Source organism: Pan paniscus, chromosome 8 (genome assembly GCF_029289425.2).
Source record: "Pan paniscus chromosome 8, NHGRI_mPanPan1-v2.0_pri, whole genome shotgun sequence".
Lineage (NCBI taxonomy): Eukaryota > Metazoa > Chordata > Mammalia > Primates > Hominidae > Pan > Pan paniscus.
In genome coordinates, this window is record NC_073257.2 from 105,019,013 (window position 1) to 105,034,984 (window position 15,972).

At 34.0% G+C, this 15,972-nt stretch overlaps 1 protein-coding gene across 23 annotated transcripts in view; it reads left to right on the top strand.

The window, feature by feature from the left end:
* The window catches only part of EXOC6 (exocyst complex component 6), a 257,578-nt gene that overhangs the window by 181,149 nt on the left and 60,457 nt on the right, over positions 1-15,972 (top strand). For 17 of the 23 annotated variants that reach the window (XM_055093148.3, XM_055093149.3, XM_055093143.3 and 14 more), the window contains one exon: positions 14,503-14,644. In XM_055093148.3, the coding sequence (XP_054949123.1) occupies positions 14,503-14,644 (142 nt within the window). Of the gene's footprint in view, positions 1-4,635; positions 4,666-9,077; positions 9,787-14,502; positions 14,645-15,972 lie in introns of those variants that run through there. The other 6 variants (XM_055093140.3, XM_034931107.3, XM_063607821.1 and 3 more) reach the window with 2 other exon arrangements.

Below are 15,972 nucleotides of genomic sequence, written 5' to 3' on the forward strand. Positions count from 1 at the left end.
TAAAGATACATTATTTGGATAGAAATGGATAGTATCTAACTTTTAAAATCATTCTCTCCTTAAGAATTCTTTCTGAGAATTCAGCACTATCTTGAAATTTTTGAGATTTGGGTTTTAGGCTTGATTCTTCCAATTAACCGCTATTGTGAAAGCAGACAAATTATTTAACCTCTGGATTAATTTGCTAATGTCTATTTTATTTCATAGAGCTAAAAATAAAGGTTGTTCTGTTTTGCTTTCATTCCAGTTAATACACATAAATGGTGTGATAAGTAGTCCAAAAGAGTTTGGAATGGAAAATAGACCCTCTCCTTTCCCTTTCCCCATTTCCACTCCCAGTCTTCTAGACTGCTATTTTTCACTATTTGGTTTTATTTCTTCTGGTGGTTATCTTATTAAAAAACAGAGAATATCTAGTGAACCTATGAAATACAAAAGTACAAGTAGCAACCTTTCCCTTCCCCCTTTTTAAAGTATTGATTGTTACATTTTAAAATCTCTTCTATTTCTTTCTTCTTCTTTTTTTTTTTTTTTTGAGACAGAGTCTCACTGTGTTGCCCAGGCTGTAGTGCATTGGCGTGAGGGATCTTGGCTCACTGCAACCTCCTCCTTCTGGGTTCAAATTATTCTTGTCCCCCAGCCTCCTGAGTAGCTGGAATTACAGGCGTGCGCCACCACGCCCTACTAATTTTTGTAGTTTTAGTAGAGATGGGGTTTCACTGTTTTGGCCAGGCTGGTCTCGAACTCCTGGCCTCAAGTGATCCACCCACACTGGCCTCCCAAAGTGATAGGATTACAGGCACGAGCCACTGCGCCAAGCCTATTTCTTTATATAAAATAGTTATACTGTACTTCTATTTCTGGTTCTTTCTACTTTAATCAGTATCTTAATTCCCTTCTATTTGAAATAAAGGAGTTAGCCTTCCTCTCCTTTGCTCCATCAGTTCTTCCATCTATTCTCTTCTGATAGCTGTACTATTATTTTTATCTTTATTCAGGTTATTAGTATTTACATTCTGACAACCACAATCAAATCTATCCTTTCTCGTAGGCTGGCTTTCCAAGCTAAACACCAGTAAACAGTACTGGTGTTTGTTATGATTATGCCCATATTGTTCCCTTTACACAAAGCATAGTATGCTTGCATTTTTTGTTTTCCTTTCATTTTGGGGTCCAGTATCCAATTTCTGGGCACTTGAAGGAGAATAATTCTGGCATCATGGCCAAATAGATTTTTTAAAGTTATACTCCATTATTTAATGAAATTATACACATTTTAGTTGACTTAATATTTAAAACATAATTTTTTCCTTTTTGATGAGTGAATATTGTACCTTCATCATATTGAGTGTTCTAATTTCCTTTCCTTCAGTTGTGTGAAAATGTCTTCTTTCCAAGAGGTCTCTTTTAAGAGGTCTTTGTCCCTAACCAGTACCGGTTGCTCTCTAGAATTGGGGCATAGCTGTTACCCTGGGACTTTCGTTCCTTGCTCTCCTGTGGTAGGAACTGTTTCTTGGATCCCAGGCTTCTTGTTTTTTTGTTTTGTTTTGTTTTGTTGTTGTTTTTTAAAAATTACTTTACCAGTCGGTTTTGCTGAATTCCCGTAAAACTTCAGTAACTTTAATAACTTTCCCACAAAAGGGAAGTATACTATTTAAGTCCTTGCATATTAGAAAATGTCTTCTGTCTTCATGCTTGATTGATAGTTTGGCTGGTTATATAATTATAGGTTGATTAGCTTTTTCTGTGTACTTTCATTGCATTTCTTCATTGTCTTCTGGCATCCAGGTTTTAGTATCTGTTTTAAAATTTGAATTCTTCAGCCTGGGCAACGTGGCGAAACCCTGTCTCTACAAAAAATACAAAAAATCAGCCAGGTGTGGTGGCACACACCTGTAGTCCCAGCTACTTGGGAGGCTAAGGTGGGAGGATCGCTTGAGCCCAGGAAGTCTAGGCTGCAGTGAGCCATGATTGCATCACTGCACTCCAGCCTGGGCAACAGAGCAAGACCTTGTCTCAAAAACAAAACAAAACAAAACAAAACAAAACCTGAATTCTAAGAAATATCAAGAGAATGTATTCCCTTTCCTTCTTCTCCCTCTTCCTCCTTTTGCCCCATCCCCCTCTGCTCTCCTGTGCTCCCCTTTACTTCTCCCTGCATCAGGAGCCTCAGCTCTCCCCAAAATATTCTTTCATTAGGGTAATTGCCTGTGCTCTCTGGCCCTCTGGGTGGGGGATCATTGGTACAATTGTTTCAGAAATCTTCAGTTATTTTCCCTGTTTTCCATCCCGTTTCTCATTTTTATCCTCATTCATACCTGCAACTCTGGACTTCTAATGCACAGCTGGCTCCAAGCTCTACTGTACTACTTCTCTGTTAGCATATAACGGGCAGTGGCTTTCTTTTCTCTGTTTCATCTGCTTTCTGTCTTGCAGAAAGCACCCGTTCATGAATTCCCACATACACCTTCATTTTTTTCTGCTGTTGAAAACATTTTATTCTTTTTTGAAGTTCTATACTTTTTATTTTACTTGTATCTCAGGATACGAGTAAACATTAACTTAGTCTGCCATCTTGATTCTGAACAACTTGCTTCCTTCTCCTAGAAGATTAGATCATCTCTAAAGTCCCTGTATATAATATTGTATGTTTGTAAGCATCATTCTTTCAGACAAATGTAACGTTTCAATCCAAATGTTGATTTATTTATTCTGACACCTCATGTCCTCTTTTAGCTCTGCACTTTTCTGCCCTTTATTTTTTGGTTCACACTTTTTTCTAAGTATATGGGTTCAGATGGCCTTTTACATGATTGAAAACTATAAAGGAAAAAGGTAGTAGTCAACAGTACAATCATGGCTTTAATAACCCTTTATTTTATGTGACACCAAAAAGAATTGAAAAATACAAGGATTGCAATTTTTAAATTATGGCGTAGGCAGCTTTGAATACATTTATGTGTTTTCCTTATCAAATGAAAATATAACCATATATTGTATATATATATATCCTTAAAAATTGTTTTTTCTTACTTGAATGTTAATTTTTAAAAATTTATAACGGCAATGAATAATGTTGATGTGATTTATTGAATCTAATTCATGTAAAAATGATATATTGTGAACTGTGATACTTTCATTATCACATCCTGTGACATACATGGTAGTTATATGTTGAATGTTGTTGACTGACTTTTATTGACTAGGTTACTAAATTTTGTCTGAATTTCATCTTAACTTTGTGGCCTTTGTATCTCCTAAGACATCTTTATATACACTTTGAAAGATTAAAGATTATGGAAAATATAGTTGAATAAAATGACTATGATGGTGGGATAATTTTACTAATGCAAATAAAATTTATTCGAAGTTAATCTAGAAAAAAGTTAGTGTTTATCTAGGGTCTATTCCAGTCTTCCAGAAGAGTTCTTTGTCTGATTAACACAACTGCTGTCCCAGTGCCTACTAGGGTTAATTAGGTTGACCAGCCTGGCTAGTGAGTATCTGCTTCTTCCATTTCTGCTTGTGGTTTCTCCTTTACTCATTATGTATTTGGTGAAGAGGGCAGCTTCCCATATGGAGGGGGACCTTCAGTCTAGGCAATACTGGAAGTTCAGCTTCCACTAATACATAAATTCTGGTTTCATTGACCTAATATAATAAAGTTAAATCCACATATCTGGGTAAATATCTTTTTCTTAAAAAAAAAAAAAAGTACTTGAATACCATATATTTTATTATTAAAATTTGAAAAGTAAATTAGGTAATTTAAAAAATTAAATAGTACTTTAAGGATATTTTAATTAATTCTTATTATTTATGGAATTAATGTGTAATTAATCCTTAATGCTTTTAAGGAATAAGCCAGTACCTTATGATTAGTACAGAACTACGGCAGGGGCATATATGTATTTAAATTGAGACCAGTGATTTAGTTTTTACTTTGACTTGCTGTTCACTCCTTAGGGGAGACAAAACATTTAAATAATTAGCTGTAAAATAATTTAGTGCGCCATCTTTCCTCGAGTAATTTATTTAAGCTGTATTAGCAGATTATGTGAAGAAGTAGACTTATCCTAAGCATCTTCAGAATAATATATTCTCTATAATTTTGTCATTTTTGAAGAAATTGACATTTCTTTCTGTATGAAAATCATCTGTGGGAAGAGCTTCTTGTTAAATATTTAGATTCCAGTGCTTGGCCCTAGACCTAACTGAACTAAAATTTTTGAAGCTTAACAAGCTGCATTTGTTGCTTAATATTTGAGAATCACTGCTCTGTAGCACAGAACCTTGTCAAAAAACTGATGTGTTCTAAATTTGCTTATTCAGTAGACATAAGTGCTAAAGCTCTTGGTTTTTTAATTCTGACTAGACAACTTGATGAGAGAGACAAAAGTTTGGAGGAGGATTTGTCTGATTAGTATGGATGTAAAAACTCATGCCTAAATCTTCAAAATAAAAAATTATGGTCACATTTATGTGATAGATGAATGCCTCTAAATTAGCAACAAACACAGAAAGAACTTGCTTGTTTTAGAGTATATTCCCTTTTGCTACTTTAAACACTGATTCTGCTGTGATTAGAATACATTTTCCTTTTTTATTTGATTGCCTTGCTGACTTCCTTCTCAGACTAACAACAATGATCATGCAGCCATGTCGGTAAGTAGATATAAACTAAAGCTAGCATGTAAATTAGAAAATAATGAACTTCCTGCAGGCTTATTTTTCTCTGCTTAGGTATTTAAATTAAAGGCTAATTACTTTGGCAACATCCTTGATAAATTTTTAGTTTTGTGGAAACCTAAATTTGAAGGTAATATTAGTTGTTTGTGAAGCAGTCAAGATTCTCTGAGACTAGATTGTAAAAGCACTGCACTCACCTCAAATGCATCTTAATATTAAGGTGCATTTGGAAACTTCTCTGTGGTCTTTCCTCATCTGTAAAATGAGGTATGTGGCAACATATACCCTACAGATTTTTGTGAGCTTAAATGAAATAGTATACCTAAAATGTTTAGAAAAGTGCTTGGCATATAATAAATACTCAAAAAATATTAGTTGTTATCGTTACTTGTTTCAAAGATGGTTTATGCTTTTCCTGAATGCTTTTTCTCTACCACCCTGATCCCAAACTGCACTCGTAGAAGTCTAACCCAGTGCATGACCCAGTGTGATTCATGACCCAGTGCAGGTATTTCTTTCTCATCCCAGCTCAGTATTGGTCTTCTGAATTGCCTTAGCTCTTACCTTTTTTATGGCTTAATCGTATTTTGCTTTTTTTCCATATTTGTCTTTTTCACCTTTACTTGTGAGCTCTTGACACAATAAGAACTAACAAGTATTCTTTGAATGTATAAATATTGAAAATTCTTCTTAGGGAAAAACAAAATCTTATCTAGCATTTGAAATGCAAGTGTTCCTAACCTATATCCTCTTCTTTCTGTTCTTATTCCTGTTACTGAAGTTCAAGTTTTGATTAGTGTAATTGTCTTCTAATTGGTCTCTACCAACAGTGTCTCCTTACTTCAGTCCATCCTATATACCAGTGCTAGATTATTCTTTCTGAAGCACAGTCTAATTTTATTTCCCTATTCAGAAACATCAGGGGTTCTTGATTATCTATTGAATTAAGTAGAAATTCCACAGGCTAGCAAAAAGAAAATTATCTCAGCCTCTTTCCACATATATTTCTGAGGCCGGACACGGTGGCTCATGCCTGTAATCCCAACATATTGGGAGGCCGAGGCAGGTGGATCACTTGAGGCCAGGAGTTCAAGATCACTGCTGACATGACAAAACCCCATCTCTACAAAAAATACACACACACACACACACACACACACACACACACACGCATTTCTGACCATTACTAAACATGTGCATCCAAACTGGCATATTCATTGTGTCTTGGATCTATCTTGGATTTTCTGCCTTAGCTTTATTTATAACTGTAAAAATCCTGGATCTCTTCCCAAAGACATTCTAATGCAACCTCTTTCACAAAGCCTTTGCTGATTCCACTTAACTGCATGTGGATACTTTGTCTTGCTTTTATGGTCCTGTTTTTATTTTATACTACTGCTGTTTGTAGACTTGCCTTCTTTTCCTTATTGTAGAACTTACACCTCTTATGTCAGGAACTACATCTATTCATCTTTGTATATTTAGTAACACTTAACACAGTGTCTTACACAAAGTAGTTGCTTGATAAGTGTTTTTTTAAGTAAATATGAAAGAGTGAAGAAATGGACAACATGAAGGTCATTTTCTTGTTTGTATAAAGCGTATAAAAGTATACTGCCTAAAAAATCAATTTCCAAATTGAAATTTGTCAAATAGAGAATACTTTCTAGTTTTGAAGTGAAGGTGCAATCTATTATTCTCAGGCAGAAACTTGGAAAATATCTGTATGAGAGTTATTTAGTAAAGATGATACCAGTACTGATTAGAAATATTTGTATTTATACTTTACTCATTTCTTGCACACCTCAGTGAAGGAAAAATACAGTAACTAAAACCACAGCTCTCTAGACTCAACTGTAAATTTAGTAGTGATCAAAACAAAAGACCCTTTAGCACCAGAATAACTGTTGCAAATTCCCAACATTAAGGAGAAATACTTTGTCCTGTTGAAGACACAGACCCTTAGGCTTTCATTTGCCCTTTTTACTCACTCAATATAATAATCATTGAGTGCTTATTAAGCTTGCTAACAGACTTCCTGCTGATGAACCATATAATTCAACATACAGAAGTGATATTCAGAAGTAAAACTGACCGGCCATCCAAAAACTCAAATTGTTATTGTCAGTTTAACGAGGCAGGGGCAGATATTGGGATCAGTTTTAGATAAATTTGCATTAGAGATTTTGAAAGTTTGGCACTTGAATATTGAGTATTTTCAAAAAGTTCTTTATGTTGTAGTTATTTCTGTGGGAATCAAAGTGGTATTTCTGACATATTTTGATATCCATTTTTATATTATATCCATTGTTATGAGTTAATTCCAAGTATACAAAAATCAACATGAACAAACCATTGACAATATAATATATCCCTGTATTGGAAAGAGTTAAAAAAACTTTGAGACAAAATATTTGAAAAATGTGGAAATAGTCAAGGTCCACTCTTTGAAATAGAAGTTTTATTCTTATTAAGCTTTTTCTTAATGTTATAAAACAGTTGATTTTCACTACTAGATGTTAATTTTTAAAAATCTTGCTTCTTAGTTGAAAATGAACATATTTGTATTTCGTAACTTTGATCCTTTTAGACATTTACTAAGTTGTCTAAGTTAGCCAAGTGCTGGCTAATCTTGGTGAGAAATTTAATTTCATAAATTATAAGTCTTAAGTTTGTATATAGCATAGCATACTTAAATATTTTCCTGATGTCAAACATTGCAGAAAACAATATTTTGAATTGCCCTCGGTCAGGGCTTAGTTGGAAGTAGTAGTAATGAAAGGGCTTTTAAAAGGAAACAACACGAGAGTTTTAGTAGGAACCCAGTGGATTAGGAAAGAACTATATAAAATGCAATTGAAGCTGTAGACCTTAATGAGAGTTACTTCATTCATGTTAACTAACAGAAGAAAGCAAAGCCACGTTGTGTTAGGAAGGTTGAGACTGTTTTCCTGTGTTTTTTTTCTATTTTAAGTTCCAGGGTACATGTGCAGGATGTGCAGGTTTGTTATATAAGTAAACATGTGCCATGGTGGTTTATTGCTCCTGTCAACCCATCACCTAGGTATTAAGCCCAGCATGCATTATCTGTTTATCCCAATGCTCTCCCTCCCCCAACCCCAGGGAGGTTGAGACTTTGACTGCACTCAGTCTCTGAGTCATTTTTTCCCCCATCATAACCCGTTTCACAGAACATGTTATTCAAATGTGTGCCTCAGCAAATGAAGTTCTGCTTGTACTAGACTCTGAGAGTCAATATCAAGAATTGAAACCTAAATACAAATTCATGAGTGACAAAGACCTACTTTGTGCTATCTTTTTGTATATGGCTGTTTATAATAGTCTGCCACCTACATGTATGAAAGGGAAGCCAGTTTGCTTGAGTGACATTTGTCCACTTTACTAATTAATGATTATATGTAAACCACTTCTGTTGTCTAACCCGTTAGTGATTCTGGCAACTTTTTTTTTTTTTCCCAAGACAGAGTCTGGCCGGGTGTGGTGCCTCACACCTGTAATCCCAGCACTTTGGGAGGCTGAGGTGGGCGGATTATGAGGTCAGGAGTTTGAGACCAGCCTGGCCAATATGGTGACACCCCGTCTCTACCAAAAATACAAATATTAGCCGGGCATGGTCCCTCATGCCTGTAGTCACAGCTACTGGGGAGGCTGTGGCATAAGAATCGCTTGAACCTGGGAGGCGGAGGTTGCAGTGAGCTGAAATGGTGCCACTGCACTCCAGCCTGGGTGACAGAGTGAGACTCCATCTCAAAAAAAAAAAAACAAAAGTTAGGGTGAGTTTGGCAATATCATGGGACTGCCATGGCAGAAGCAGTGCTACTTGTAGAAAGCTAAAAATTTGGATACCGCATGCCTTCTAAGGCCATACTCAAAAGATTGTTTAACAAACAAAAAGACTGCCAAAGTTTGATAAGCCCTATGATTGGGATAGGGGAAGTTTTGAGGGAAGTAAAAATACGCCATGTATTATGCAGTCCTGTGGTTTTCCCAGTTCAGGAAAAAATTTTTCAACTTTAAGATGATCATGTTCTATTTCTCTCTCTCTCTCTCTCTCTCTCTCTCTGTATGTGTGTGTGTCTTAAGAGTAGACATTTCTGTTACTGTCTCATACCCTTATGATTGGTAATTGTTGGAAGGAGAACAACCTCAGAGGGGAGAATGGGAATTTATAGTTGACTGTGGGATTGTGGTTAACTGATGTGTCCCAATTCATTCTTTCAGGGCTGGAAGTAGTTAGAGATGGACAGAAATAGAGTATAAGAGGAATATAGAGTGTAAAGAGGTATTTGGGGGAATGTTGTGGGTGTTAAAATGAGTATATTTTGATCTATGAATTTTAGAGCATAATTTCAAAAATTTGTCTTCAGGTGGGCCGATCCCCTGGGGTCAGGAGTTCAAGACCAGCCTGGCCAACATGGTGAAACCCTGTCTCTACAAAAATACAAAAATTAGCCGGGCATGATGGCAGATGCCTGTAATCCCAGCTACTTGGGAGCCTGAGGCATGAGAATTGCTTGAACCTGGGAGGTGGAGGTTGCGTGAGCCGAGATCCTTCCATTGCTCTCCAGCCTGGGTGAAAGATCAAGACTCTGTCTCAAAAAAAAAAAAAAAAAAAAAAAAAATTTGTCTTCAAGGTAGTATTAATGTTATTTGAACTCACTAAGGGAATTCATCTTGATATTTAAACCTTTATAACATATCTATTCTATATTATTGAGAATCAGACATTTCAGTGTTATGTACAGTGTTCAGCCAGAAAATGAATTAAAACTGATCTTACTAGGTACAGAAATTCTTGTGCATTTGTGAAATAATCTTGGGGAAAGTTTCATATTCTATGTTTTAGGTATCTTTTTCCTGATTTCATAACAGTATTTACATTTGAACAAGATGTTTCATATAGTAAAACTCTAGATTAGTGGTTCTTATATAAAATGGAGGAGTAACAGATTTCTTGAATTAAAATACCTGTTTTTCAACTATACCTCTTTTTTAATATTTCAATTAACTATTTATAATTTTTAATTTTAGTGTTTCCACCTGATGAAATACCTCATTCTTTCAGTATGTGTATTTTAAAATTTAAATTTAAAATTTAAAAGAGCTACAATTTATAACATTTTAAAATACACATACTCTTTAGGAGAGCTACAATTTATAACCTTTTAAAATACACATACCGAAATGAAATTAAATTCATTAATTTATGAATTTATTCATTAATTCATTCATTAATGAATTAAAAATTTAATTCATTAAAATACTTCCCTTCTTTTGCTTCTGAAAAAGACTGTTTCGTAGTCTCGTAACTGAAATTTATGTAGCAAACGATGATAGTGAGTTTGTATAAAATGATAATATTTTACTGCGTTAATTTAGGTAACTTTAAAAAGCCATACAGAATCAGAATTAATGAAGTCACTTATCAGTGTTAGGTTTAATATCCAAATTGACCATGATTTTATTTCGGTTTTCCTTTTTTCTTTGACAAGAGTTAGACTTTTTAAACAAAACCTTTTATCAATGTAAAGAATAATATGTTGTACAATATATTTGAGTCTGTGTATTTCTTTTTACTTAAGTAAAAAAGTAGTTTATTGTACAAAGTTAACCTTTTGTGGGAATATAAATAAAGAAAAATGGACTCTCCTGGAATCATTAAGGATGAGTAGACCAATACGGAAAGAATGTGATTTCAAGAGCACATTTTAACATTAAATGTACTTGAGAGAATGAAAGCAGCATTGTAAAGTGCTTTCAAATAATTACTGTTGAAATCAAACCTTTTTTTAATAGACCTTTGAAATAAGAAAATGGTAAGACACAAATGAAAACTTCAAATGAAAATTTAAATGGGCCAAATTAGTTTTTAAGTGTTCTACATTTCTCTTACAATTATATTAGAGTAGATCATGAAAACATTACTTTGAAAACAAACCAGTTTTGAGCCATAATCTAATAAACTATGTTGTGTTTTTACCTTGTTATTTTATGATATTTCACAGGAAACGGAGTGTCTTTAGCCTAATCTATGATAGTAAATTATTTTGGAAATTTGTCTTGACATACAAGCAGATGTGTTTTCTTAATTCCTTTTAAACTGAGGGTTGGTGGTTTGTGGTTTATTGTTCCTGTGATTGGCATTAAAAGCCTTATTTCACAGCTTGCAGTAAGGGACTATTGGGTAAAGAGTGGCTGTGTTCCACAAACTAAATTCAAAAAGTGTCAATCAAGGTCTCACATAAGTTACTTAGAGAATGAGTTTTCTTACTGATTTCACCAAATGTCGCCTCATGCTGTCTTTGATTGGCACAGCCTGGCAGGGAGGATGGATGAATCTGTCACCGGCTGGTTAATTGTGTTACTGGTCTCAGTCTGACATCAGGTCTTTGACTCTTAAGTGGCTCAATACAAAACAAATTAGCAGATTGTAGTCATATTTCTCATTCTATATGCTTTGACTTTGTTGAATGCAGTCCATAAATCATATTGACTGACACACAAGTAAATGATGAAAGCTGTTTTTGAGACATGAATTTAGAAAGCAGCACTGTGAAGGTGCCATGGAAGGATGCATATGGTTGACCCTTTGGGAATTTCCTAGGAGCCAAATGTCTCTTTACCACAATTGTTCTTAGAAGAAAAGCTTTTCGGTAATGCAAAAAGGATCTAATATGTCAGCAGATTCTCTTTTACAAGTTCCTTTGAAATATAAGAAGTTTGTCTAAGGGTTTTCTCTCTTTGCAAGTTGTTTTTAGCCAAATGTTAGAGCAGGGTAAAAAAGTAGTTAACTTTAAAAGCTTAGCAGGTGTTTTTACTTATTTATTGAACTTTGTAAAGAGAGGGAAAATGTTGGTAATAGTTGCAATTAATTTTTCAGATGAGGGCAAGAGAAATTTTGAGGTGCTTGAAATTTATTAAATGTGCTGTGTTTTCTCAGTCACTTCACTTAATTATTTTGGCTTTTTTTGTTAATAATGTTAAAAACTAGAGCGTCTCTAATGAGAAGGGCTAGTTTTTAAAAGATCATTGTAAAAGTACTCAGACTATTTTTATTCTAGAAAATGATATATTATTAAAGACATCAATAATATAATAATAATAATAGTGTTCAGAAGATTATACCAGAGTGTGCCAATGGCTATAGACATTAAAAATAAATTTTCAAATATATTTTCGGGTGTGTAAATTTTTGGAGTGTTAACATTTCTATCTAAAAATATGTAGTACATGAAGTTTAAGAATAGTTGTATACATTTTATAGTTACAAAGTAGACATTTAAAAAATATCGTATAATCTTATGGAATATAACTTTAAAAAATTTTAAAGAATCTGAACTTTTGATATTGTGAACTTAAATTTTGAGCTATGTATTTCATCTGAAGATTTATAAAATATTTTATAAATATTTTAATCTTCTATCTTTGAGAACAATAAGCCTGGATTTAGTATGCCTAATCAAAAGAAATTCAATGTTAGGATTTTAGTATTACGCATGATATTTAAATAAAGAGCTAAATTTGTGTGTGTGTACGTATGTGTGCATGTGTGTTTTCATTACTTATTTCCACCAGGTTTCTGGAATAGCCAGTGTCTACTCTTACCATCGTTTTCAGCTCCAGTGCTATTGCTATGTAATCATTTGTAGCGTCTGAACCCATGTTAAATTTTAAAAGTTTACATAAAATAATACCACTTATATTGTACAGTGTGTTTGCTTATGAAATTAATTTAATAGTAATTTTCTGGCAATTTATTAATCAGCTTTTGCAGTTAGTACATGATAGTGGCAGCATGCATAGGACATGGAGCTGATTTGATGGAGAAGCACATTAAACTAAAATGCACTAGTTGTTCCATTAGGTCAAAATGACATTTCCATTAAGTATTCTGAAGCCTATTACATTGTAATTAAATGACATGCCATTGATTTCTCCTTTCTCTGCTTCCCCACTTCTCATTCATATTGATATTATTCTGCTTGGGGAATGGAGCTGCATGTCTCCCAGACTAATTCCTCTTGAGTTTGGGGGATCTTGAATCATGCTGGGTTTTGCATTGTTTGTTACATTCCTTTTTGGCAGTTCATCAGTATCTGTCAAATATATTGTTTGCATCGGCTTTTATCTCTTAAGTTTTCGATTGAGAAATTGACATTCCGTTTCACATATGCAGTTTTTCACTGTGCATAGTGTCTAAATGCAAAAAACTCATTCAAAAAGTTGTTTCTAGTCTGACTTTTAATGTGTGATTTAACAAATGTTGTAATAAGCATCTTGAAAATGTATTTATGTTCTTTATTACCTTTCTCACAAATCAACCCTATGTAATATGTTTTTGTACTAATATATTGTAACATTTCTGTTTGGGAGATTTTGGTCATGATTTTGTAGCTTTCTGGCCTTTGAGATAAGTAGGAAAAATATAATTATCAAATATGACTGGGTAAATATTTGTTAATGCAAATGAGGCAAAACATGGCATGTCTTCCAAAAGTAATTATTTCTGATGATATTCATAGATCTTTGAATCCTATCATAGTAGTCATTCCATCATGAAATCACATGATTGTCAGTTGAAGGTAGCCATCCTAGGAGCAGTATTACGCAGGAGAACTTTACCTAAAAGAGTTTTTATAATATTTTAAACCTCTAGTTGAAATGCAAAACCTGTTTAAAAAAATAATTTATCTTTGGGAGGCCAAGGCGGGCAGATCACAAGGTCAGATCGAGACCATCCTGGCTAACATGGTGAAACTCTGTCTCTACTAAAAACACAAAAAATTAGCCAGGTGTGGTGGTGGGCACCTGTAGTCCCAGCTACTTGGGAGGCTGAGGCAGGAGAATGGTGTGAACCCAGGAGGCAGAGCTTGCAGTGAGCCGAGATTGCGCCAGCCCTGGCCACAGAGTGAGACTCTGTCTCAAAAAAAAAAAAAAATTAATTTACACTAAAAATGATGTAGTTTTGTGAGTCAGCTGTGTAATGCAGAGGCTAAACATTTAAAAAGGCCATTTTTAAGAAAACAATTTAGGCCATCAGTGAAAGTTCATGTAGAGTTTTAGGAGATTATTATAGTAGGAAATATTTTTTAATGATGTATATTATACTGAAAGAAAACCACAAGTATTCAACCACATACTTCCAACCTACCAGATGATTTAAAAACTGAATTTCTAAAGCTAAATGCACATCTGTAGATAATCTTGAAGTCATATTGGTAGACAAACCTTTTTTTTTCTGCCAGTGATTGAAGCTATGCTATAGACTAATGTTCTGATTAGAAGTAAGGACTTACGATTCAGAGGGTATTTTGAATTTTAGCTGTAATTTAAATAGCAATAATAGTAAATTATACTGTTAACTTCCTTTATTCTGACTTGGTTAATTAGCTAAAGGAGAGATTAAGGAGCATTATATGGATAAAATGTTCTGTCAGTATGACTTATTTTATGTCATAAGTGTCATTTTAATATGCATTTCTAAAGTGCTTTCAGTATTTCGAGAGATCTGAAATAATAGTTTTTAACTGGTATTTTAATTTTCCTTTGTGCAGTTAGAGCTTTAATGATATTTATATCCTGAGAAAGCCAAGTAAACTAAGAATATTAATGTTAATTTCTATGATATAAAGGTATAACCACTCAGAATACAGAAACAGGAAGGAAAGTAACCACTATTGTACCAAGCATAAGCAACAAAAAGAATGCCAGGTGTATGATTTTTCTGATTCTTTATGATGTATTTCTATGTGTGTTTATTTGTTTGATTTTTGGTTTGATTGTTTTAAACAGGGGAAAGTTGCTCAGACAGCTTGCATGTCAGCCTGCCAGCATCTGTCAACATCCTTAATGCAGATGCTACTGGACAGTGAGTTAAAACAAATAAGCATGGGAGCTGTTCAGCAGTTTAACTTAGATGTCATACAGTGTGAATGTAAGTACTATATTGGTTTATTCTTATGTATTACTAGGAATCTATGCTTAAATTATATGAAAAAATGTATTTAGCAGGATAGTTCAGAAAGGAGGGAGAAGGCCTGGTTCAGCTAAACTTTTAGCAGCCTTAGGAGTAGGGCTAACTTCCTGAAACGGGAAGATAAAAATATCTCAGCTTCACATTTAGGGCCTCTAGAGAGAGGCACTGAAGTGGCATTCCAGATTGGGATATTTAAAAACATGATTCATTTTCCCCATTATTCCTTGTCTGGTCATTCTTGCCTTTTTCTAGGACTCCCCTAATGTTTGTCATAAATGAATGAAATGATTCTGTCATTCTTACTTGCCCTGTAAGTAACTTTTTAGATACTTGCTAGAAGAATAAGCTCAGGACCTTGCATTCCAAATGAAATTTCTGAATTTTTGTTTCTCCTTTCCTTAGATTTCACAAGGCTTTAGTATTGCCATTGTTTTTCACTTTATTTTTTTTTAGGTAACAAGGCTAGCAGATTCCATAATCTAATGTTGACGTTAGTCAATCAGCTTCAAAACTGGATATTTGGTCATTAGCCTTGTTACATGTGCTTTTGGATATGGGTTTTATCAACCCTCAAATTATAATTCTTTAAGTACAAGATATGAGTATATGTGAGCAATTTTCAAGCAGTGCTTTCAAATAAGTGGTACACTGATTAAACAATGAAAATCCCTGGTTGACAATTCTATCAGGCACCACAGTTGATAAATTGAAAATCAGTGGGGCACAAGAAGGATTATAAAATATTTGTCTGAGGAAAAATTTGCAATAATGTATTCTTTGTGAAGGACATTAAAAAAATTAAATGTCAGCAGTTTGCAATTGAAGCAGAAATGACTGATTTTTTTCAACAGATATCAAATAGTTTGTGCCCACTCTGTATAAGGCATTGTGCTAGGAAAAACATCATTAATATTATAGAAAATAATTAGATAGGCTGTTTGGACAAGATCAATTGTCTGTTGCACACCACACACACACACACACACACACACACACACACACACACAATCCAAAGTTTCTAAAAACCTACCCATTTATTTAAAAAAAAAGAAATGTTTATTTAGATAACAAAAGAAAAATGGTTTTTTTCCTAGGGAAGAGAAAGATTAATTTTCTTTTCCCAGAAAGCATTTTTAATTTTCTCTAATTAGAAAACCTTTATTATATTTCTTTCTCAAAGTAAAGCTATTGTTTGACAAATATTTATTTATATATTTATGTTTTAGTTTTTTGAGACAGAGTCTCACTCTGTCACCCAGGCTGGAGTGCAGTGGCACAGTCTCAGC